General features: G+C 42.4%; 2 protein-coding genes across 28 annotated transcripts in view; one reads left to right on the plus strand and one right to left on the minus strand.

Annotated features, from left to right (window-relative positions):
• Positions 1-14,865, minus strand: part of HSCB (HscB mitochondrial iron-sulfur cluster cochaperone) — a 28,247-nt gene extending 13,382 nt beyond the window's left edge. For 3 of the 8 annotated variants that reach the window (XM_053902213.1, XM_019426544.2, XM_019426542.2), the window contains exons 1-5: positions 14,630-14,865; positions 12,817-12,913; positions 12,377-12,466; positions 11,605-11,749; positions 7,656-7,703 (exon numbers count right to left, since the gene is read on the minus strand). In XM_053902213.1, coding sequence (XP_053758188.1) covers positions 7,656-7,703; positions 11,605-11,749; positions 12,377-12,466; positions 12,817-12,913; positions 14,630-14,865 — 616 coding nt within the window. The other 5 variants (XM_019426545.2, XM_019426546.2, XM_019426543.2 and 2 more) reach the window with 5 other exon arrangements.
• A 69-nt stretch (positions 14,866-14,934) lies between these two features.
• Positions 14,935-24,135, plus strand: part of CHEK2 (checkpoint kinase 2) — a 47,060-nt gene continuing 37,859 nt past the window's right edge. For 3 of the 20 annotated variants that reach the window (XM_019426538.2, XM_053902211.1, XM_053902212.1), the window contains exons 1-3: positions 14,935-15,197; positions 17,481-17,676; positions 18,246-18,306. Coding sequence is in view for 14 of the 20 variants with exons in the window: in XM_019426524.2 (XP_019282069.1) it covers positions 15,355-15,420; positions 17,346-17,676 (397 nt within the window). In the remaining 6 variants the exon portion in view is untranslated. The other 17 variants (XM_019426524.2, XM_019426525.2, XM_019426536.2 and 14 more) reach the window with 14 other exon arrangements.

Genomic DNA, 24,135 nt, shown 5'->3' on the forward strand with positions numbered 1-24,135 from the left:
ATTTACTATTTTTTAAACGTTTATTTATTGTTTAGAGAGAGAGAGAGAGAGAGAGAGCGGAGGAAGGGCAGAGAGAGGGGGACAGAAGATCCCAAGTGGACTCAGCGCTGACAGCAGAGAGCCTGATGTGTGGGGCTTGAACTCACCCTGCCTGATGGCATGGGGCTGAGATCGTGACCTGAGCTGAAGAATGATGCTTAACTGTATGAGCCACACAGGCACTACTAAAACATTTACTATTAAGCAAAAGTTTAAGTTTATATACTTTTTTTTTTTTTAAGTTAATTTATTTTAGAGAGAAAGAGGGGAGGGGCAGAATCTAAAGCAGGCTCCCTGCTGTCAGCACAGAGCCCATGCCGGGCTCAAACTCATGAAACCGAAACCGTGAGATCATGACCTGAGCTGAAATCAAGAGATGGACGCTTAACTGACTGAGCCACCCAGATACCCCGAAATTTATATATTTTTGTCTATTTATTTATTTACATATATATTTAAATGTTTATTTACTTTGAGAGAGAGAGAGAGAGTGTGTGTGAGCTGGGGTGGGGCAGAGAGAGAGAGCGGGAGAGAGAGAATTCCACGCAGGCTCCATGCTGCCAGTGCAGGGCCCAACTTGGGGCTCAATCCCATGACCTGAGTGGAAATCAAGAGTCGGATGCTTAACTGACTGAGCCACCTAGGTGTCCATTGGCTATTTATTTTTATATGGTCCAGAGAGGCCAAGGATTTTGAGTCTCTTAATAAACATGTTCTTGCCATATTAAAAAAAAAAAATGTATTACAGGAAGCATATACACCTCTGCAGTTTATGAGATGGTATAGTCATAAATTTGCTTACTACTACAGAATACTGGCATATTATAGTTCTCAATTGTCTACTTCCTAGTAAAATAAAGCTTACTAATGGTTAAAACTTATAATCAATATATAAAAAAATATGACTACAACTTCAGGGTACAAAGATTGGAAGAAACGTAGGATGTGTTTTTATATGAAAAGTACACGAAGAATGAAGAATATGTTTCTGCTAAGATAAAGGAGTAATTGTGTCCTAAAGTAGAATGTGAAGGAAGGAAGGAATACAACAAAATATGAATGGATATTGAAAGTTGTAGAGCATTTGTGGAAAAGGAATTTTATGTTGTGAGGTCAAAGCTGGTTAAGATTAAGTGGATTTATACATATTTTTGAAATGAATTTCAGTTTTTTAGTTTTATTTTTTTTTAAGATTTTATTTTTCTCAAGTAATCTCTACACCCAATGTGGGCTCAAACTCATACCCCTAAGATCAAGAGTCGCACACTCCACTGACTGAGCCAGCCAGGTGCCCCTTGAAATGAACTTCAATGTCAATAGTGCACTGATAGAAAACCAGAGTTTGGTTTTCGTTCTGTTAAAATGACAAATTTCCTTGGGTCATTGGTCTGCTCTTAATAAAAGACTGCAAAATATTTTTCTTAACCTTTTGAGTAATCTGCCTAGGAAACAAACATTGTGTGTCTTATCAAAGTAACTTCCTGTGCTTCATGTTGTCTTTATCATGTCCTTCATTGCTTCAGAGAAGAGTCTTCTCTCTATTTGGAGCTAAGGATCTTTATTTTTCATGTTACCGCTTGTATTTGCCTTTGAAATATTTTATCACCACATTGTTAAGTGGATAACTAAGTATTGTTTCACGATGACCTATGATCCTAAAATATTTAAAGCATTCGACACTTCAGACAACTTCCCAAAATCAAATTCTAAATAAAGTCTTCCTGACCTAAAACTAAGTTTGAATTTTCTGAGGGTCCCTGGAGAACCTCAAAGGATTTGTTCTCTCACCTTCTAAAAGGAGAGATGTTAAACTAATTAGGTTTATTCGATGAAATTATATTACATGGGAAGCATTGTCAAAGAAGAGATACTTAACTTTCTGGAGGTTATATTTGTATGGGTAGAATGCTATTATTTCAGAAATCTTATAAAGTTCCCAGAATTTGTCAATGCTCTATCTATAATAGGTTCTTGCATATTGTGATCAGCCTAGTTATTATTTCACAATGTGCTGACTTACAGAAACAACCACATTTCCCTGTCAACCGTAGTATTTTTACAATGATCTTTCATCAGGTCTTTAACTGTGGTCACTTTAAGTCTTCTGCTATCCACAGAGAGTTGTTGCTTTACGCTGATGCTTTCCTACAAGCTCTTGCAACCAGCTACATGGCATGGCAGACTACTGTAGTTAACAAAAAGGGCCTGTCTCAGAGACCCTCGAAAAAAGATTGTACCAGGTACTCCTGAGGTATAGCCTTCTGATGGCATTGCTTAAATAACCCTGAGACTAAAATGATAAACGAAGTTAGGATTTTCAAAACTCTAAAGAAAAAGCCATTGGGGTGGGGGTGGGGGCATTCCCGGGTGGCTCAGTTGGTTGAGTGTCTGACTCTTGATTTTGGCTCAGGTCGTGATCCCAGAGTCACGGGATCGAGCCCTGTGTTGGGCTCCATACTGATGGTGCAGCCTGCTTAAGATTCTCTCTCTCTGTCTCTCTCCCCACTTGTGCTCTCTCTCTTTAAAATAAAAGTACATACATACATACATACATACATACATACATACTAAAAAAAAAAACCCAAAAAAAGCCTATGGGTTTATGACTTAATGATCCAGGAAGTTTTAGTCTTGTTTTTAAAAAAATATTTAGGGGCTCAGTTGATTGAGCACAGATTCTTGATATTGGCTCAGGTCATGATCTCATGGTTCATGGGTTAGAACCCTGCAGTGAGCTCTGTGCTGGCAGCAAGCCTGGTTGGGATTCTCTGTGTCCCTTTCTGTCTGCTCCTTCCCTGCTTGTGTGTGTGCTCTCTCTCAAAAATAAATAAATAAATAAATAAACAAACATTTAAAAAATATTTATGTATTTATTTAAGTTTTTACTTAAATTCCAGTTAGCTAACATAACGTGTCATATTAGTCTCAGGTATACAATTTAGTGATTCAGCACTTAAATACAACACCCAATGCTCATCTCCTTAATCCCCATCACCTACTTAACCCATCCCCTCACCCGCCTTCCCTCTGGTAACCATCAGTTTGTTCTCTATAGTTAGAAGTGTGTTTCTTGGTTTGTCTTCCTCTTTTTTTCCCATATAATCATTTGTTTCATTTATTAAAAAAAAATCTTAACGTTTATTTATTTCTAAGAGAGTGCACATAACTGCCCCCTCTCCCACCACACACACACATGTGGGAGCGGTGGAGGGGCAGAGAAAGATTGGGACAGAGGATCCCAAGTGGGCTCTGCTCTTACAGCAGAGAGTCCAATGCAGGGTTCAGACTCATGAACCATGAGATCATGACCTGAGCTGAAGTCAGATGCTTAACTGACTGAGCCACCCAGGCACTTCTCATTTGTTTTGTTTCTTAAATGCAAACTGGTACAGCCACTCTGGAAAACAGGATGGAGATTCCTCAAAAAGTTAAAAATAGAACCACCTTATGACCCAGCAATTGCACACTACAAGGTATTAACCCAAAGAATACAAAAATACTAATTCGAAGGGAGACATGCGCCCTGATGTTTATAGCAGCATTGTCTACAATAGCCAAATTATGGAAACAGCCCGAGTGTCCACGACTGATGAATGGGTAAATAAGTGGTATATACATATACACAATGGGATATTTCTCAGCCATAAAAAAAGAATGAAATCTTCCCATATGCAACAACATGGATGGAACTAGAGAATATAATGCATAGCAAAATAAGTCCATCAGAGAAAGACACTATTATTTTCATGGCACTATATCTATTCGCTAGGCTCAGGAAAATAGTCAATAGAATAGAACATAATTTAAAACATTGGTTTTATGACCAAAGCTTTGATAGGAATGTCACATTTGAAAATGATGCATAAAATCAGACAGAATGGACAATTTTAAGGAGGTAAGGTTGACTTTATGGAGCCAAGCTTACAAAGCCCTCTAGGGAAAAACTGGGCTGGCACCTGGCTTATAGGGTTCCCAGCCTTACAGGTGAGTAAAGTAGGTCATTTCCCAATAGGCCCAGGAAATTTAGGATGTTTTGGGAAACCTCGAGAAAAGAGGAATTCACCCAAGTCCATAGGTAGTGCAGGTGATGTCTGACAGTGAATTCTTCACTTGAATTCCTAGCATTAAGAGGCTTTTTAAAGTCCAATCTGAGATTCCTTATAAAAGGTTCCATAAAGGAAACTTAATCTGTATGGGTGATTACCATTCTCATTTCACTCATGTTAATAATTAGGCCAACTTTAATGAAACTAAAATTATTTTGCAAACAAAACTATTCTTACTCTGATAACCTTTTTTTTTAAGTTTTTAAATTTATTTGGGGGGAGGGAGGGGCAGAGAAAGAGGGAGAGAGAGAATCCCAAGCAGTCTCCGAGCTGCCAGCACAGAGCCCAATGCGGGGGTTGAACTCACAAACCATGAGATCATGACCTGAGCTGAAATCAAGAGTCGGAGCCTTAACTGACTGAGCCACCCAGGCACCCCACTGATAACATTTGATTAAAAAGGGGGGTGACTGTAGAGAGAAATTTCATGACAGTGGAAAAGTATGTCACACCCGGAATCTATTTCTGCTCATTGTCTCTGAGGTTATTATCTTCCTGAAAACCGAACTGGATCCTTCCTGCCATCTTACACATTTTGTCAGCCCTTAGCAAATTCTTTTTTTTTTTTTTTTTTTTTTAGCCCTTAGCAAATTCTTAATCCTCCTAGTTTCCTTCAATATTTGCCTACAACTCTCCAAATTTCTGTTTCCCATTTTTCTCCTTCTCTCCTGACTTGGCATCACTGAGAACTAAAACCTGACTGCCCAGGTCCTTATTGGGACTCAGCTTGTCTTGTGGTTGCCCTTTCCTCCAGGATCTGAAAAAGCCCTGTAAGCTGATGCCAGACAACTTGATATAAACATCAAAGAACCTGTCACTACAAATCACGTGTGGGCAACCATTGCTGCCACTTGGGCTACCCAGAAAATCCACCAGAACTCCTGTGTCTTCCATGCTCTGCTCTGGGAAGTAGCCATGACTGTGACATTGATGTCTAGGCCATCACTACTGGCATTCAAACTATAAACTAAGATATCTATCAGATTGTCATTGCCATCCTCATACCACCATGTAAAGATGCTTAAGAGTTCAGAGTCTTAAGTGACTGCCCACCCTCTGGACTCAGAAACTGGCTTTATAGTCTGCTCCCACCATTAATCTTTGTTTTTCTTTTTGTTTCCATAGAGATGCTCCTCATTAAATGCCTGACTGCTCATGTCATCCAGTAAATATCTTCTCCTACCAAGTAGCAACAGATGGTTCAGCTAGACCTTAATAAACAAAGGGAGATCGAATGAGAAATGGACTTCCATTGTTCCGAGAAAGAAGAATGTCTCTTGCTGTCTCTTTCATACTGTTTGTTGCAGCCAACACTAGAAAATAGGGCCTGTCTTTTAGTGTCTGAGCCCCACTCTAATTAAGCCCCAGTTAGCAACCCAGGTCGGTTTCACATGGACCAACCCCCACTACCTTCCCATTTTTGTAATTTTCATTTCCCCAGACTCTACTGAGACAACACTCACCCCCCTCCCTACTCCCTCCTTCTCCCTTTAATTTAAAATGCTCAGTCATCTCTGTACAAATTGGAGTTCGGTTCACACCGCACTCTTTTCCCTATGGCGATAGTTATTACTGATTAAAACCTATCCTTACAACTTTAACTAGTATATGGCTTTATCTTTGACAGTATGCAAGTATCTCTTTGAGTCAATTCTTCAGGGGTAAACTCAAGAAGTGGAATTGCTGGGGGTGCCTGGGTGGCTCAGTCAGTTAAGCCTCTGACTCTCGATTTCGGCTCAGGTCGTGATCTCACAGTTGGTGAGTCTGACCCCCACATCGGGCTCTGCGCAGAGCCTTCTTTGGATTTCTCTCTCTCCCTCTCTCTCCTCCCACTCCAACAAATAAATAAACTTAAAAAAAGAAAAAAAAAGAAGTGGAATTACTGGATTGTATGGTAATTCTATTTTTAACTTTTTGAGGAAATACCGTACTGTTTTCCACGGTGGCTGCACTGTATTACATCCCCTTCACTAGTGCACAAGGGTTTCAATGTCTCTAGACCCTCACCAATACTTGTCATTTTCTGGGTTTTCTAATAGCCATCCTAATGAGTATGAGGTAGTATCTCACTGTGGTTTTGATTTCCATTTGCCTAATCATTAGTGATGCTGCACATCTTCCCATGTGCTTATTGGCCATTTGTATATCTTCTGTTCATGTTCTATTTCTTAAGCTGAGCGGTAGGGACATGGGTGTTTTTGTTTTTATTCCTTAAATTGTACTTATGTATTGTGTAGTCTTCTTAAAAATTATATTTCATAATCAAAAACATAAAAATCTGCCAACATGTGCTAGGAGATGGTGGAATACGTGAACATCTTAGCCAGTGGGCTGGGTTCATGGATTTCAGGCAGATGTATCAGGCTAGGTTCCAGACTCTTCTGCTGTTAATCTAGCTTTCTCTCACATCTTTTTAGAGACCTTCCCTCTGCCTATGCCTCAGAATGGGCTCCTACAGTCCCTGCAAACTGGGCGGCACACTGTATAAGCCTATGCCCTCAGCACTAGCTGGACAGCAATGGGCATCTGGCTCCATCAAATCCCCTCTCTCAGGAATCCAGAGATGGGTCTAGGGGACTCTAATCAGATGGTCAAAGTCTTTGTTCTTATAAGGTAATAGACCAAGGAGGACTAAAGAGTCATCCCATGGGGGAGGGCATTTTGGAGCACTGCACGCTAATGAGGAAGGTGATGGAGCTGGTTTACAGTGAGGAGAGGATGGAAAGGAATTGCCAGAGGCACCGAGTCCGTGACCACAGCTTTGGTTCCAGACTGTTTTCTGGTCCCCAGGCTTTGCCCCAGAAGAGCTCTTATCACACTATGTACTATAATCATCACAGGGACTTTCTCTTTGGATTCTGGGAGATAGTCCCAATTCATTATAATAATCTCCTTTTGATCTGGGCTAGCTTGAGTGGCCTTTTGCTTCCCACAATCAAATGATCTCTCAGGTAAAGGGTAAAAGGCCATTATTTTGTTATTTAAGGGGTGGCATAAGTCTGGGATGGAGAAAAAGACTGTTCTTGCTTCAAAATAGCTAGAAAAAGACCCAATCTCTTCAACCTGGGAACCAGGAGCAATGGGGACCAGGATGAATAGCCCATATTTGTAATTTGGGCACAGCTCTGCCACGGGCTTCTCCTCCTGGGCTTTGCAGAAGAAAGGGGTGTGCAGGCTTTGCCAAATGTTGATTGTGTAGCCTTGCCCTCAGGATCTGTCTCTGTTGGCTTCAGCCTACAACCCTCACCTTCACTTCTCCTACTTGCTAAAGGGGAATAGAAGCACTTTCATCTAATCTTTCTCTGGCATATCACTGTTTTTTGGCATACCACTTGGTTCTCTAGCAAGGCTGTGAATCCTTGAAGGGAGAAATGTAGGCTTGCCTATATTTTATAGCTCCTCATGTACCTATCCTAGGATGGATATATAATAGCTACTTATTGAATGGTTATACCTCAGTGCTTACAATCTATTTTCATATTTAAGAAAGTCAAGAAATGAAGAAAGTACCTTGTTCAAAAGCTTTGCTCACATTGTCACTCAATTCCTTCTGTTTAGCTGAAAGAGAAAATCAGTATCTTAATTTTTCTATTCAAATAGACTAATGATGTCAGGGTAACACTTTGTAGCTGGTTACAGCACAGCACAACACAACACAACACAACACAACAGGGAGCTTAGATTCCAGGGTAAGGCCTCATAAACTCTGTCTCCACATGTCCCATGAAGACAGCTCCTGTTTGGTGCAGCTGACCCTAGTTACATTATGTTTTTCTACTTACAAAAGGTCTGAGGGGTGGGGCGTCCGGGTGGCTCAGTTGGTTAAACAGCAGATTCTAGCTCAGGTCATGATCTCACGGTTTGTGAGTTCGAGCCCCACATCAGGGTCCTTGCTGTCAGCATGGAGCCCTCTTGGGATCCTCTGTCTCTCTTTCTCTGTCCCTCTCTCTCTCTCTCAAAAATAAATAAACATAAAAAAAAAAAAAAAAAAGGTCTGAAGGGCAATCACTAAGTCTTGTAAAATGGCTATAGAGTCATAAAAATAAATAAATAAAATAGACAGGACAAGGAAATGCTTTGATTATCTCCATCAAGTAGTATGAATCTTCCAGATTTCAAGCAGGAGAAAATTAGCAAGCTAGGATTGCCTAGGGCAGGGCATTACAGTGTTTCAAGCAATCTCTTGCGACTTCTACAGCCGCCCAGGAAAATGAAACATTTAGATTATGTTGTACCATAAGAGAGAAGATGCCAAAGGAGGTAGAGAAGCGGCCACCTGATGTTTCTGCTGGGTCTTCATTAGAAAATGAAGAATTTTATGTGTGTTTTCCAGATATAAATAGTATCAATCATTTATATGGTGCCTGCTTTCAAAGCATTTTCAAACATGTTATATCCGCATTGCAGGCAGTTACAGGTATTGGGAGATGGCCCTATGGTCACATGGTCGGTTGAGTGGAGGAGCTGGGAACAGACCCCAAGTATCCAGATTCTCATACAGTGGCGGGAAACTGGCAATGTGGTGTTGGCAAAAGAACACTGGCTTAGGAGTCTAGAGGCTCTGAAGTTCTGTCCCAGATCTAACTAGCCCTATGCCCTCGAATACGCACTCACTAACCTTGGGCCTTAGCAGGTGCCTATAGGGAAAGAAACTTAGGAATTAATCTAAACGAAGGTCAGTGACCTGCTCAAAACCAGACATTTACTCTAGGGCTAGAATAACCTCCACCAATGACTGAGCACCTGCTACAGGCCAGACACTGTGTTAAGCGTTTTACATGTTTTATTTCATTTACTTTAATCCTTGTAACAACCAGTACTGATGTTATCTCCATTTTACAGATAAGGAAACTGAGGCTCAGAGGGTGAAGTCACTTGCTCAAGGTCACACATAAATTCAGTGGCAGTGTTGACAGTGCACCCAAGACTCCCTTACCGTACAGCATCATAGTCCTCTGCCTTCCAAAGCTGTGCAGATGGGGCTTCTAATTGCAAGCACTGAATTCTTCTCCCAACACCACCCAGGTGTAAGGCTGTTGATACACTCCTGGCTGATAGACCTCCCCTCACCAATTGTCATTTTACTGCTTTTAAACAAGTAATTCTTTGATCATGATTCACTCAATATTTACTGAGCCCCTGTTACACGCCAATATACCCTGTGGAATAATATTCCATGGGCTGAGGATATGAGGGGACCAAAAAGCAGATACAATTTCTGCCTCTGCAGAACTTCCAGTCCAAGGAGGGAGGGAGGTTGAAATTGGTCAAATAATCTCATGTACAACAGTAAGGTTACAACTGTGATTGGTCCTACAAGGGGGGAGTGTCCACTGTCAAAAGGTATAGATAAAGAGGTTCGCTGAGGATTCTCTGAGGAAGGGATGATTGCCCCCAGATCTGGAGCAAGAAGAGTTAACTAGAAGTAGAAGAGGGTTTCAAGCAAAAGAACAGCCTGTGCAAAGGCCCTAGGGTAGAAAGGTGCTTGATACAGATGGAGAACTAGAAATAGCCTGTGTGCCTAAGGTGGAGAGGCAATTGGGAGGAAGAAGCCCCTGGAAGCCCATAAGACTTTGATCTTTAACTGGGAAGCCAGTTAAATTTTAAAGTAAGACCAAGGGTAATGTGATTAGACTTGGGTTTCAAAAGATCACACAAATCACAATGTAGGAATATATTTGATTGAGGGTACAGCTAGACCAGTCTAGAGCTACTGCAGTTGTCCCAGTGAGAATGAATGGTAGCTTGGAACAGGGTGCTGGCAGTGAAAACACAGATTTGGGTCACATTTAGAAGGTTGGCATTTCGAGATTTGGTGATGACTGTCTACGGGGGTAAGGGAGGATAAGTTGTTAAGAATGCCTCCTCAGTGTTTTGGACTTTGCAACTGGATGGTGTCATTTACTTAGGGAACATCAGCAGAGGAGTAGTTTTTTTTCAGGAGGGAGGGGAGAGGCTCATGAACTCCATTTTGGACACAATGAGTTGAAATATATAAACTCCATGAAGACACGGGCCAGCGGTGTGTTTCTTATTCACTGTGTCGTGCACAATGCTTGATACATAGTAGGCATGCCACAAACGTTTGTGAAAGTACATACGTGCATACAATCGGGAGAATTTGGAAACTTTTGTGCATGGCATGGTTAATTTTATGTGTCAACTTGGTTGGGCTATGGTCCAGTTGTCTTGTCAAATGCTAGTCTGGATGTTGCCGTGAAGGTATTTTGTAGATGTGATTAACATTTACAGCCAGTTGACTTTAAGTAAAGATTAGCTTTGATAATGTGGGCATAGAAGTCCTGCCTGAGTTTCCCAGCCTGCTGGTCTGCCCTCCATATTTTAGACTTGCTAGCTCTCACAATTATGTAAGCCAATTCCTTAAAATAGGTTTCTCTCTTTCTCTCCCTCTCTCTCTCTCTCCATGTATACATATATACTATTGGTTCTGTTTCTCTGGAGACCCCTGACTGATACACTATGCAATAAAATGGAAAGCGAAGCAATGAGATCAGAAGTCAGTTTTTCAGTCTTTGCTCTGCAAGGTGACCTTGGGCATTTCCATGAACTTTTAAGGCCTATTTATTCTTTTTTTTTTTTTTTTTTAATGTTTATTTCCTTATTTTTGAGACAACGAGAGAGAGAGCAAGTGAGCACAAGGGGGGAAGGGGCAGAGAGAGAGGGAGACACAGAATCTGAAGCAGGCTCCAGGCTTTGAGGTGTCAGTGTAGAGCCTGATGCAGGGCTCGAACCCATGAACCATGAGATTATGACCTGAGACCAAGTTGGATGTTCAACCAACTGAGCCACCCAGGCTTTTTTTTTTTTTTTTTTTTTTTTTTTTTAAGTTTTTATTCATTTATTTTACCAGGGGAAGGAGTAGAGAGAGAGGGAGAGAGAGAGAATCCCAAGCAGGTTCCACACTGTCAGTGCACAGAAAGCCCTATTTATCTTTGTCAGAGACAATAATAACATCTAAATGATGTCATGTGGGGGCGCCAGGGTGGCTCAGTCGGCTGGGCAACCAACTTCACTCAGGTCATGATCTCACAGATTGTGAGTTTGAGCCCCGCATTGGGATCTGTGCTGTCAGCTCAGAGCCTGGAGTCTGCTTGGGATTCTGTGTCTCCCTCTCTCTCTGCCCCACCCCCACTCATGTTCTATCTCTCTCCTTCAAGAGTAAATAAAAACATTTTTTTTAAATGATGTCATGGGTAGGAAGGAGGATTGCAATCTGCAAAATACTATTACATTCTTGGTTTAGGGCTGCCTTCCGGCAAGCTACGGATGTTGCAAGTCTAAACTTCAGACAAAATTGCTTTCAGTATAATCAAGAAAAAACATACTCCCTGAATCATTATGATGACCAATATGTAGTTTTCATATTCGTTCTCCACTTAACCTTGGGCATGTACTCACAACAGCAATAAAATGCATTCAGTGGTATTTTATCTTTTACCTCTGACAATAGATTCAATCTCTTTCATAGCAGCTTCACTTTGAGCTTCTGCAAGTTTTTCATTGATTTCCATTATTTCCATGAGGAATTGTTGGTCCATTGCATAATCTGTCCCTTCGGCAATCTCTACTCCATGGAGCTTTAGCTATTGGGACATGAAGCAGAGAAAGTAAGGTTAGTTGAAGAAACTGTGGCCAGAGTCATAAATCCTACTCACCCTTCAGAACAGAATACCATGCATAAAAACAAAACAAAACAAAACACGGAACTGTCTTAATAGTGAGAGTGTGAAGGTAGGGTATGAGAAAGTCACACTGACATAAGAGAGCTGGGACAGGATTCCTCTCTGCTCCCTGGAACTGTGTAACCCTGGAGGAGTCATTCCTCCACTCGGGAGACTGAACTAGGTATTTGTAAAGATTCTACTAAATCCTAAAATTCTAAGGTGCTAAACTCTTCCCTCTGCTCCTCCCCACCAAAAAACCAAACAAACAAAAACCCAAATTACTCTTCCCTAAATGCCATCACCATCCAACCCTTGAAATTTAGAGAAAATGGTAAAAAAAAAAAAAAAAAAATGCAATCAGGCAAGCAGATTTACAAGTATTCAGAGAAAACTATCTCCATTCAGTATCTTTGAGGCTAATTATTTTTGGATCCCTAGACTAACTCAGGTCTCAAGCACCCTTCTGCTGAATACAGGGGAGCAGCTGTCCCACAGCACAATGGATACCATGTAGGCAGGCATAGAAGGGTTGGGAAATCACCTTACAAGGTATAGTCCCCTGCTCAGCGGGGCCAGGAGGGTCTTATAGGCATCATTCACCAGGGTCGCATGCTTCTCTGAGAAGTCTTTTTCAGTCTGTTAGTGGAGATGAAGATAATCTTATTACCATCGGTATAGCCACATTACATTCACAAACTGTTTCATAAAATGCTGATGGGCCGGCACCTAAGGAAGTCATCAAAGTAGAACTGGTGTGGGATGAGCTGTCTTTATTTTCAACAGATGGGTTCTAACTCTTCTGGGAAGTCAGGTAAAAGCTGTGAGTGCAGGGTAGATCCAGGGCCTGGCAGTCTGGGGTCAAGCTGTCCCCGGGTGGAGCTGGCTGTTTAGCTCTGTCTCTGATAATCACATCACTGCAAAGCCACGGCTACCCACCCCACCACGCACTAGTGTTTGGGTATGATTAGGGGTGGCTAACAGGCTACCTGAGACCTCTGGCTGAAGAAATCAGGGTGGACAAGACGCTGTAGCTGCTGGTACCTATTCTGGAGCTTCGCTGTGTCCACTGCGAAGGCACGGTTGCTGTAAGGAAATTGGGAGATAAAATTCATGCCTCAAACATTTTTGTATTTTTATACTGTGGGCCTGGTTCCTGTTCTTATGGGGGAAGATGCAATAAACAAGTAGAGAGAGAGAGATAACCTTAAAAAGTGGTAGGTGCTGTGAAAGAGAAAAGGGTCGAAAAAATTAAAAAAAAAAAAAAAAAAAAAAGGAAAGAAAAGGGGTGCCTGGGTGGCTCGGTTGGTTAAGCAGCTGACTTCGGCTCAGGTCATGATCTTGCCGTCCGTGAGTTCGAGCCCCACATCGGGCTCTGTGCTGACAGCTCAGAGCCTGGAGCCTGCTTCCGATTCTGTGTGTCCCTCTCTCTCTGACCCTCCCCCGTTCATGCTCTGCCTCTCTCTGTCTCAAAAATAAATAAACGTTAAAAAAATTAAAAAAAAAAAAAAAAGAGAAAAAGGTCAGAGAAAGGGGTAGATGTGGTGGACAAAGAGATGACATTTGAGCTGAGACCTGAATAATGATGAAAAATAATCAGGGGTGCCTGGTTGGCACAGTTAGGCGACACACTCTTGGTCATTATCTCAGGCTTCATGAGTTTGAGCCCTGTGTTCTGGAAGCTGCCTGGGATCCTCTCTCTCTGCCCAGCCCAACCCCACCACATAAATAAATACACTTAAAAAAAAATAATCAAAGATGAGAGGAAAAAGTCATGCAGAGGCAGAGGGAACATGCAAAGGCCCTGAGGTGCGAACGAGATGGGCGTGTTCCAAGAACTTAAAGGATAGTGTTACTGCAGCCCATCATAAGTATGCAGTGACTGGCAGGGGCAGATCCCAGAGTTAAGGGGACCATTTCGAATCCCACCCGATCTTTTGAGAGGCCAGGTCCCTTCATCTTGGTCTCCCACTTTATTTTAACCCAGTCCCTTTCACTTTCTATTCGTGGAGTCTGCCCTGTCATAATAGTTTGGCTCGGTCCAAACTTCACCTCTCTCCAAGCTCCTCGACCATTGGAGGAAAACAGGAAAAAGTCATTTCTCAGTCTCTCTCCTTCCAAATCTCCCTTCTCTCTCAGACTCAGACCACAACGTTCAGTTTTTCGGTGCTTTTACACCCTATTTTGTTTGTTTTTCTTACTAGATTACCCATTTATTATAAAGGGATGTAACTCGGGAGCAGTCAGATGGAAGAGATGCGTAGGTGGAAAGTTCCGGGGAGCTCCCAAGCCCTCTAGGCGCACTATTCTCCCAACATCTCCATGTGTTCACAAACCTGGAAGCTCATTTACTCCCTTATTTTGCATAACACCTCAGTACCCCTTTCTGAAAATCCTCACTCCAACTTTAACCATTTTGACCCTGTCCTTCCAGTCTGCTTTCCCTGGCACTCCAGTTCATTTCCCTCAGGCCCCGCCCCTCAGCTTCTCTTCTCAGGTCCCAACCCTCCCTCCACTGAAGCCTCCTTCAGTTCCCCCAGAACTCCATCCCCGCCCTTTCAGTCCTCCCTCCATTCTGGTCTCTATCGATCAAAAGCCTATCCTTAGGCCCACCCCTCAATTTCCTCTCTCACCGGCCGCAATCCCACCCTCCCAGTCCCCGCCCCCAGTTTTCCAGGGCTCCGCCCATCGACCTAACAGGTCCCGCCTTCTCCTTCCCAAGCATGATCGGCCCTCCACGCTAGTTCGCCAGTCCCGGATGTGTCTCTCGCCCGGCGCATTTCCTGAAACCGCCTTTCGTACCAGTCCATGAGGCTGAAGTAATCTCGAGTGAGGTCAGGTGGCTGCAGCGCGCGGCACTGTGGGCAGAAGAACCCGTCTCCCCGCTTGGGGACCCCTGGGCCGCCGCAGTTCCAACACTGGGGGGAATTGTTTCCGGCCAGAGACGCAGCATTGCAGCCTAGAGGTCTCCGCCCGCGGACCCCTGCGGGCCACAGCCCCCACACCCGCAGCAAGGCGCCGGTCCTTCCGCCCCACATCTGGCCGCGGCCTGTCTCGCCACGGTCACCTGTGGAGGGAAACCGTGAGCGAGGGCCCAACCAGACTACTGCTGCTGATTGGCTGGGCAGCTAAGGGGGCGGGATAACCCGGGGGAACCTGGATTCTGGGAATCCCGCTCCTCATATTAAACTACAACTCCCAGAAAGCATTGAGGCTACGCGTAGACGACCACATCGGCTGCTCTTCATTGGTCTGGCGGCGGCGGAGGGCTGTTTTGATTGGCTGAGGGTGGAGTTCGTATGTGCTTGTTTAGCGCCACAGTGCTGGCTGCGGCTGCTGTGAGTCGTGTGGCTGCAGGTGGGCTCACGCGGTGAGTCGTAGCGGGGAACTTTCTCTTGGGTGTTTGGGGGGTTCGATTCCCGTTCTTGGGGTCTTGATGCGAGCTGAATCTCCCGAATTTTCACTTTGGTTTTTGAGCTTGGTTTGGGGGAGGAGAGGAACGCGTGGGCGACTGTCTTCCTTCGTAGATGAACTTCGAGGTGAAGTTCACTTCCCCTGTTGCTTACAAGCTGAAACTGGCCCAGACGTGCATGGTAAGAAAGAACAAAGTTGTGTTCTTCAAAATCAGAGGGAAGTTGCTTTGTAAAGATTATATAAATGTTAGTAATTATTACCATATTTTAGATTCAATTTCGAAAAAAAAACCTATTGAGAACTCACTCTTAGCTGCTAGGCGCTGCAGGAACTGGAAACACACTGACCTGTGTAAGAGGATGCCCTGCGAGTGTCCATAAGTAAGTGTGTGGGATGGCTTGGCGAGGAGAGGGTAGGAGGGCACCAGTCCACCATGGGATTCAGTTTCTCTATTTGGAAAAAAAAAAATGTGTTACACTTGTAAACCCTTTTCCGGTTGTCTGATTCTTTGGGACTGGAATTCTGTTCTCTCTCCCAATTATCAAGCATTGCTGGGGGAGGAACGTTCATGTGTCATCTCATTTAATCCTCAAGATCTATCTACTCCAGATTTGTTTGCCTCTAACCTTTCCATATACTTCCTCCTCATGGCTGAGAGTAATGTGTTTTCCGTTCGGTGGACCCTTACCAATAAGCAAGGATAGCAGCCACTACTTGACTCAGTCTTTTCCCAGTTTTCAGGGTGGAGAAGTCTCGCTCAAAAAGCTGAAAGAGGTTGCAACCTTGACCGAGGTAGTATTAGAGCTGGCGTACTCAGCTCTGGCATCACCTTACGGGTGTGGCTTAAGAAGAAGTCATCAGGATCTTTGTATTTGGAAAGCTATATAAATGTCAGTGTGAGTAATGTTTACTATGTTCTCCTGGAGGAATACCTGAGTATGGATATCTGGGGAGAAGAGAGAATGCCCCTCTCCCCTCTTTATAAAAATCACATTAGGGATTTAAAGTTAAGGATTGACTTTGTTATAATTTCTGTTATTAAGCTGTCCATCAAGTTAATTCTAAACAAGGGTGGGAACCTCTTATGGTTTCTGCAGAATTTTGTTGGGCTGGAAGGCCATTTAGGATGCTGAAAAGATGAGCATAGTAACTTAGCATCACAAAGTGCTAGGTGGAGTTGTTTAGAGCAGTCTTCTTTGTGTTCTGTCTCATTAAGTAGCCTGGCCCTTAGTTAGGAGTCAAGGAATCTAGATGAACAAACAGGATGTGGTCTGCACAGTCTTGGGGCAGGTTTGGGGGAGGAGGGGCATTAGTGACATTTTACATAAATGGTCACCTCTTGAGTGGTGCAGTGAGTTAGTATATAGTTTCTCTTTAATCATCTTCTACTCCAATCCTCACCAACATTCCCTTTCTTTCTTGTTCCAAAACATGAAATTTAAGTGTAGTGTTGATTGTATTAGTGAATACCTTTTAGGTTTCATTCCTAATTAAAAAAAAAAAAAAATTAAAAAATTGGATGAATGTAAGCTGTTATCAGTCTTCCCTCCCACCCCCAACTTAGTTAATTGCTTTTAGCTTATTTATAACCTTCAAATATTTTTTTTCTTTCTTTTCCCTGTGGTTTGTGGCTGCCCTACAAAACACTCATCTGGTGAAAGTGATCTGATGGCAACCTCAGCCCACAAGAACTATAGATCTATTTAGATCTATATTTTTGAAATATTTAATTTTTTTTTAAAGTTGATTGATTTTGAGAGAGAGAAAGAGAGTGTGAACTCATGTGTGGAGGGGGAGGGGTGGAGAGAGAGAGAGAGAGAGAGGGGGAGAGAAAGCAGAGCAGACTCTTCCATGTCAGCACAGAGCCCAATGTGGGGCTCCATCTCACAAACCGTGAGATCATGACCTAACCCGAAATCAGGGGTCGGATGCTCAACTGACTAAGCCACTCAGGCTTCCCATGGACTGTTAGAATTTTAACTCTTGCAGAACATGCATGCTCCGGATTTTTTTTTTTTCTGATGTAAATATGTCCGTCCTTCACTCTTGACCTTCAAGTCTTGTTCCTTGAAACTTATCTTATTATTGGCCACTTATTTTTGAGGTCGTAATGTCTCGGGAGACGGATGTGGAGGGTCAGCCGCCCCATGGCAGTGGTGCCTGTTCACAGTCCCAAGGCAGCTTCTCGCAGTCTCAAGGCATCTCCTCCCAGACACATGGCTCCTCCTCACATTCTCAGGGCACGTCCAGCTCTTCCACCAACACAGCACCCACATCCAGCCAGTCCTCTCATTCCAGCTCGGGGACTCTGAGCTCCTTAGACACGGTGTCCACCCAGGAACTCTGTTCGATTCCCGAGGACCAAGAACCGGAGGAGCCTGTCCCTGCCCCTTGGGCTCGACTGTGGGCTCTTCAGGATGGATTCACCAATCTTGGTAAGACCCTTGGTTATATTGTGTAATATTTTAATTGTAGAGAGTTGTAACAGAAAGCTTAAGACCATCTGGAATGATCCCGGAGTTGGAAGGTGATGAAAGTTGGAACCAAGAAAGCAGTTTTGGGGGAGTTTACTGACTCTCACTTGCTGTGGATCCCCCTTCATTCATTCTTTCAACAGGTATTATTGGGCGTCTGTAATGTTCTGTCTGAGGAGAGCAGTGGACCCTTTCCCAAGAAAAATGCTGATTCATTCAAACTTGCAGACAGTTTTGAACTCATCACAGAAACTTCACCACTTAACCCCTCCTGTGGCAGCTTTAGAACATCCCTCTTACAGTTTCAGAATATGTAAGGCTGTTTGTTGACTGTTACTTGATTTTATCTCAAAATAGTCAACCCTGCAGTTTAAATACATTCATCCTCTCTGACACTTCCTGATTCCAGTAGGAAGGCCTTGCTATGTGTGTGTTTGAAATAGCATTTTAATATTAAAAGTGAATGATTAATGTATTATTTGTACCTTATCACTCTTTATTTCATGTCCAACTTTGATGACCTGAAAAAGAAACAGTAGAAAATGGAGAAATAATATAGGAATGTTTATAGGTACAACTTTAAATTGAGAAGTAAGTATCTGAAGCTATTTTGTACTCATTTAAGCCATAGTTTTAAGATAGGGGTGGGGCTGATGTATGGTGGGTGGGAAACAGATAAGGGGAGAAAGGGTGAGTGGGCTGCATCACTTTTTTGATTTACTTATTATTTATTTATTTTTAATTAATTACTTAAATTTTTTTTTTGAATTTACACCCAAGTTAGTTAGCATATAGTGCAACAATGATTTCAGGAGTAGATTCCTTAATGCCCCTTATGCATTTAGCCCATTCCCCCCCTCCCCTACAACCCCTCCTGAAACCCTTTGTTTACTCTCTATATTTAAGAGTCCCTTATGTTTTGTCCCCCTCCCTGTTTTTATATTCTTTTTGCTTCCCTTCTGCATGTTCATCTGTTTTGTATCTTTAATTCCTCATATGAGTGAAGGCATATGATATTTGTCTTTTTTTGGCTAATTTCATTTAGCACAATACCCTCTAGTTCCATCCATGTAGTTTTAAAAGTGAGATTACATATATCTGAGGATCCTGATAGGGTGAACAGCATAAAGTATATGATGCTCCATTAGGAGCTATCATAATTAGTTATTGATTCACACCTGTTTTCTTCTAGATGTTTTATATTTTTAGACCTTACCCTGATCCATTTTGAGTTGCTTTTTGTTTATGGTATGAGGCAGAGGTCCACATTTATTCTTTTGCATGTGAGTATCCTAGTTGTTTGAGCACATCCTTTTTTCAAATTTTATTTTGTTTATTTATTTTGAGAGAGAGAGAGAGGGTGGGGTAGGGGTAGAGAGAACAGGGGAGAGAATTCCAAGCAGGTTCCACACTGTCAGCACAGAGCCTGATATGGGGCTCAAATTCATGAACCGTGAGATAATGACCTGAGCCAAGATCAAGAATCAGTTGCCCAACCGACTGAGCCACTCAGGCACCCCGTGTTTGAGCACTTTCTTGAAGAGACTATTCTTTTTCTGTTGAATGGTCTTGGCACCCTTGTCAAAAATTATTTGGCCATAAATCCGAGGGTCTATTCTGGACTTTTCAATAATATTTTATTGATCTATGTCTATTCTTTTTTTTTTTTTTTTAATTTTTTTAATGTTTACTTATTTTTGAGACAGACAGAGCATGAGCGGGGGGGGGGGGGGGCGGGGGGGGTGCAGAGAGAGAGAGACACAGAATCTGAAGCATGCTCCAGGCTCTGAGCTGTCAGCACAGAGCCTGACGTGGGGCTTGAACTCATGAACCATGAGATCATGACCTGAGCTGAAGTTAGATGCTTAACCGACTGAGCCACTCAGATGCCCCTGGTCTATGTCTATCCTTTTATGCAAGTACCACAAAAATCTTGATTACTGTTGCTTTGTAGTAAGTTGTGAAATCCAGAGTGTGAGCCCTGATTTGTTCCTCTTTTTCAAGATTGTTTTGACTATTCTGGGTCCCTTACATTTCCATATGAATTTTAGAACAAAGTTGACACTTCCTGCAAAGAAGGCAGCTTAGATTTTGATAGGGATTACACTGAATCTATAGATTAATTTGGGGATTATTGACATCTAATATTAAGTCTTCCAATCCATGAACATGGGATGTTTTTCCTTTTATTTAGGTATTCTTTAATTTCTTTCTGTGATGTTTTATAGTTTTCAGTATACAAATCTTGTACTAAAAAAGAAAGTATTCCTAAGTATTTTTAATGTTGCTTATTATATTATTATTATTATTATTATTATTATTATTATTACTAAAGTGAGCTCTGTGCCCAAAGTGGGGCTTGAACTCATGGCCCTGAGATCGAGAGTTGCATGCTCTACTGATTGAGCCAGTAGGCACCAGTGTTTACTTATTTTTATTGTGGGAAAATAGATACAACAAAAAGTTTGTCACTGTAACCATTAAGTATACAGTTTAATGGCATTAAGTACATTCACAAAATGTGCAACTATCACCATTATCTATTTATAAAATTGTTCCTCTAGGGGCGCCTGGGTGGCTCAGTCGGTTAAGCGTCTGACTTCAGCTCAGGTCATGATCTCAACATCTGTGATTTCAAGCCCTGTGCTGGGCTCTGTGCTGACAGCTCGGAGCCTGGAGCCTGCTTCAGATTCTGTGTTTCCCTCTCTCTGCCCCTCCCCCGCTCATGCTTTGTCTGTCTCACTCTCAAAAATGAATAAATGTTAAAAAAAATTTTTTTTAATTGTTCCTCTCGTAATTGTCCTCTTCCCCTCCCCTACCCAAACTTTACATATAATTGACATGTAACATTGTGTAAATTAAGGTGTACAATGTGTCAATTTGATGTAGTTACAAATTGGAAAATGATTACCACCATAGTGTTTACTAACATTTCCATCACATTCCATAATTACCATTTCTTTTTTGTGGTGAGAACATTTAAGATCTATGCTCTTAGCAGCTTTCAAGTATATAATGTAATATTATTAACTGTAATCACCATGCTGTACATTAGATCCCCAGAAGTTACTCATCTTATATTTGGAAGTGTGTACTCTGTAATGAATATCTCCCCATTTCCCCTACTCTCCAGTCCCTGGTGACCACCACTCTTGTTTATGTGAGTTTAGGTTTTTTATTTTTATTTATTTACTTAAAAATTTTTTTAGTGTTTATTTTTGAGAGGGAGAGACACATAGAGGGTGAGCAGGAGATAGGCAGAGAGAGAGGGAGACACAGAATCAGAAGCAGGTTCCAGGCTCTGAGCTGTCAGCACAGAACCCGATGTAGGGCTTGAACTCACGAGCCTTCAAGCTGTGAGATCATGACCTGAGCTGAAGTCAGCCGCTCAACCAACTGAGCCACCCAGGTGCCCCAAGATTAGGTGTTTTAGATTCTACATATAAGACACTTAAGTGAGATTATACAGTGTTTGTCTTTCTTTGACTTATTTCACTTACAATGCCTTCAAAGTCCATCCATGTTGTTGCAAATGGCAAGATTTCATACTTTTTTAATGGCTAAATAATGTTCCATTGTGTGTATTTGTGTGTGGGTATATACACTTAACCAACTGAGTCACCTGGGCGCCCCCCCCCCCCCTTTGACTGATTTTTATAGATATACAGTAAAACCTTGGTATGCGAGCCTAATTCATTCTGGAAACATGCTTGTAATCCAAAGCACTCGTATATCAAAGCAAATTTCAAGAGCCATTGGCTCAGTTGTTATCATGTGACATTTGGCGTTACATACTACTCATACACATACTACTCTTGCAAGACATCACTTGTTTATCAAGTTAAAATTTATTAGAAATGTTTGCTTGTCTTGTGGAACACTCACAGAACAAGTTACATGCAATCCAAGTTTTGCCGTACTTAATTTTACTGCTTTTGTGCTTTTTACTTTTCTTACTTTGTCTATGGTCTGCTTATGACCTTGCCTTTCTACTCAAAGTCCCTTTTAACATTTCTTGGGGGTGGTTTAATGGTCATGTATTCCTTTAACTTTTGTTTGAGAAACAATCTGTTCTATTCTGAATCCTAGACTTGTTAGAGAGAGTATTCTTTGCTGCAGGTTTTCTTGTTTCAGCACTTTGAATATGTCATATCATTCCCCTCTGGCCTGTTAGGTTTCTGGTGAAAAATCAGCTGTTAGCCATATGGGTTTCCCTTGTATGTAACTGTTTTCTTCTCTCTTACTGCTTTTAAAATTTTCTGGTTATCACTACTTCTTGTTCTTTTTTTTTTTTTTTTTAACGTTTATTTACTCATTTTGAGAGAGAAAGAGCTTGTGTGTGCAAGTGGGTGATGGGCAGAGAAAGAGGGAGAGAGAGAGAATCTCAAGTGGGTTTTGTAGTGTCAACTCACAGCTGACACGGGGCTCAATCTCATGAACCATGAGATCATGACCTGAGCTGAAATTAAGAGTCAAATTCTTAACCTACTGAGCCATCCATGTGCCCACTACTTTTTGTCCTTATAATTGCTGTGTCTTGGTGAGGAAGTCCTTGGGTTGATTTTGTTGGGGGCTCTTTGTGCCTTCTTCATCTGGGTGTCTGTTTCCTTCCCCAGATTAGGGAAGTTTTCAGCTATTAATTTTTCAAATAAATTTTCTCTCTCTTTTTCTCCCTTTTCTCTCTCTTGTCCTTCTGGGATCCCTATAATGTGAATGTTATTACACTTGACGGTCTTGCTGAGTTCCCTAAGTCTTCTTTCATTTATAATTATTATTTTTCTCTCTCCTGTGCAGCTTGATTGCTTTCCATTACACTGTCCTCCAAGTCGTTGATCCATTTTTTTTGCTTCCTCTAGTCTGCTCTTTATTCCCTCTAGTGTATTTTTAATTTCAGTTATTGAGTTCTTCATTTCTGATTGGATCTTTTCTATATTTTCCATATCTTTGTTAAGGTTCTCATGAGGTCCTCTACTCTTTGATCATTATTTTTATTATTATTTTAAGTTTATTTATTTTGAGAGAGTGTGCAAGCGGGGGAAGGACAGAGAGAGAGAGGAAGAGAGAGAATCCTAAGCAGGCTCCATGCTGTCAGCACAGAGCCCCGTGTGGGGCGCAAACTCATGAACTGTGAGATCTTGACCTGAGCTGAAATCAAGAGTCAGAGGCTTAACTGACTGAGCCACCCGAGTGCCCCAATCATTATTTTAAGTTCTCTATCAAGTATATTACTTATGTTTGTTGCAATTAGCTCTTCTGCTGTGATTTTGTCCTGTTCTTTCATTTGGAAAGTATTCATCTGTCTCCTCATTTTGTTCAACTCACTGTGTATGTTTCTATGTATTAGGAAAGTCAGCTACATCTTCTGCTCTTGAAAGTAATGGCTTTAGGAAGAAGAGGTCATGTAGTGCTCTGCAATGCAGTGTTCCTTGTTCACAGAACCTGAAGCTTCAGGGTGTCTCATATGTGTGTTTCCTGTACCCTACTGTTGTGGTTGAGCTAATTTTTCCTTCATTCCAGTCATCTGTGATGGCTGTCTTTGCCTGTTGTGGGCAGGGACCGGTCCCTGTGTTGTTAGTGGGCCAATTTGAGGCCGCCTAGGGATTCAGTTGAGTCAGACCAGGCGTTCGCCAGAAATGAGGTAGCATCAGGCTGCAGGTCACTTTCCATGTGTTGTCCCCTGAGAATCTTTCATTGGTGGGTGGGGCCTGTAGTCAGATCAGATGTTTGCTCCCAGCCCACTGCTGAGGCCCTAGTTGGACTGGTGTGTGTGGTTATTGTCTTTCCCTCCCCCTAGTGCAGGAGTCACTTTGGAGTGGCGCTGGCCCTTGTCAGGACTACTTGCACACTGCCAGGCTTGTGGCACCACTTTGAACGGGTTCCGGCCTAGGGCCTATTAGAGGGTGGCAGGTCTGCAGGGCGACATGGGTGCATGGTGTAAGCAAAGTGTGTGTAGGTCTGCTGTGGGAGGGGACCTAGAGCCTGGGCCTGGCTGGAGCAGGCGTGTCCACAGAAGAACTTGGGGCAATGTGGTGCTATTAATAACCTAGGTACCAAGTGTTGGTGCTACACAGGTTCCTGTAGCTGTAGGTGTTTTTGTGTGTAGGCCAAGGAGTCGGGGAGGGAAATGGTGCCTATCCCCTCCTCTGTTCCTGGAGAGAAGTCTCCCAAATATTCCTGCTTCTCCAGTATTTGTTCTGAGATTAGTAAAAGTCCTTCCTGTATAACCCACGTACTTTTCACATTGCTGCTTCTATGCTGTATCTCTGCCGTGGTCTTTGTTGTGCTGTTTCCTTAAGGGCAAGGACTCAGTTTCCTCTCACCCTCCCAGGGAGACTGCTGAATTTTTAAAGTTCCAGGTGCTAATCGCTGCTGATTGTAAGAACTCAAAGCAGTATGTTATAGGGATTCTTCTTCCTCATG

The sequence above is a fragment of the Panthera pardus genome, unplaced genomic scaffold (genome assembly GCF_024362965.1).
Source record: "Panthera pardus isolate Hobbes unplaced genomic scaffold, ASM2436296v1 HiC_scaffold_15, whole genome shotgun sequence".
Classification (NCBI taxonomy): Eukaryota; Metazoa; Chordata; class Mammalia; order Carnivora; family Felidae; genus Panthera; species Panthera pardus.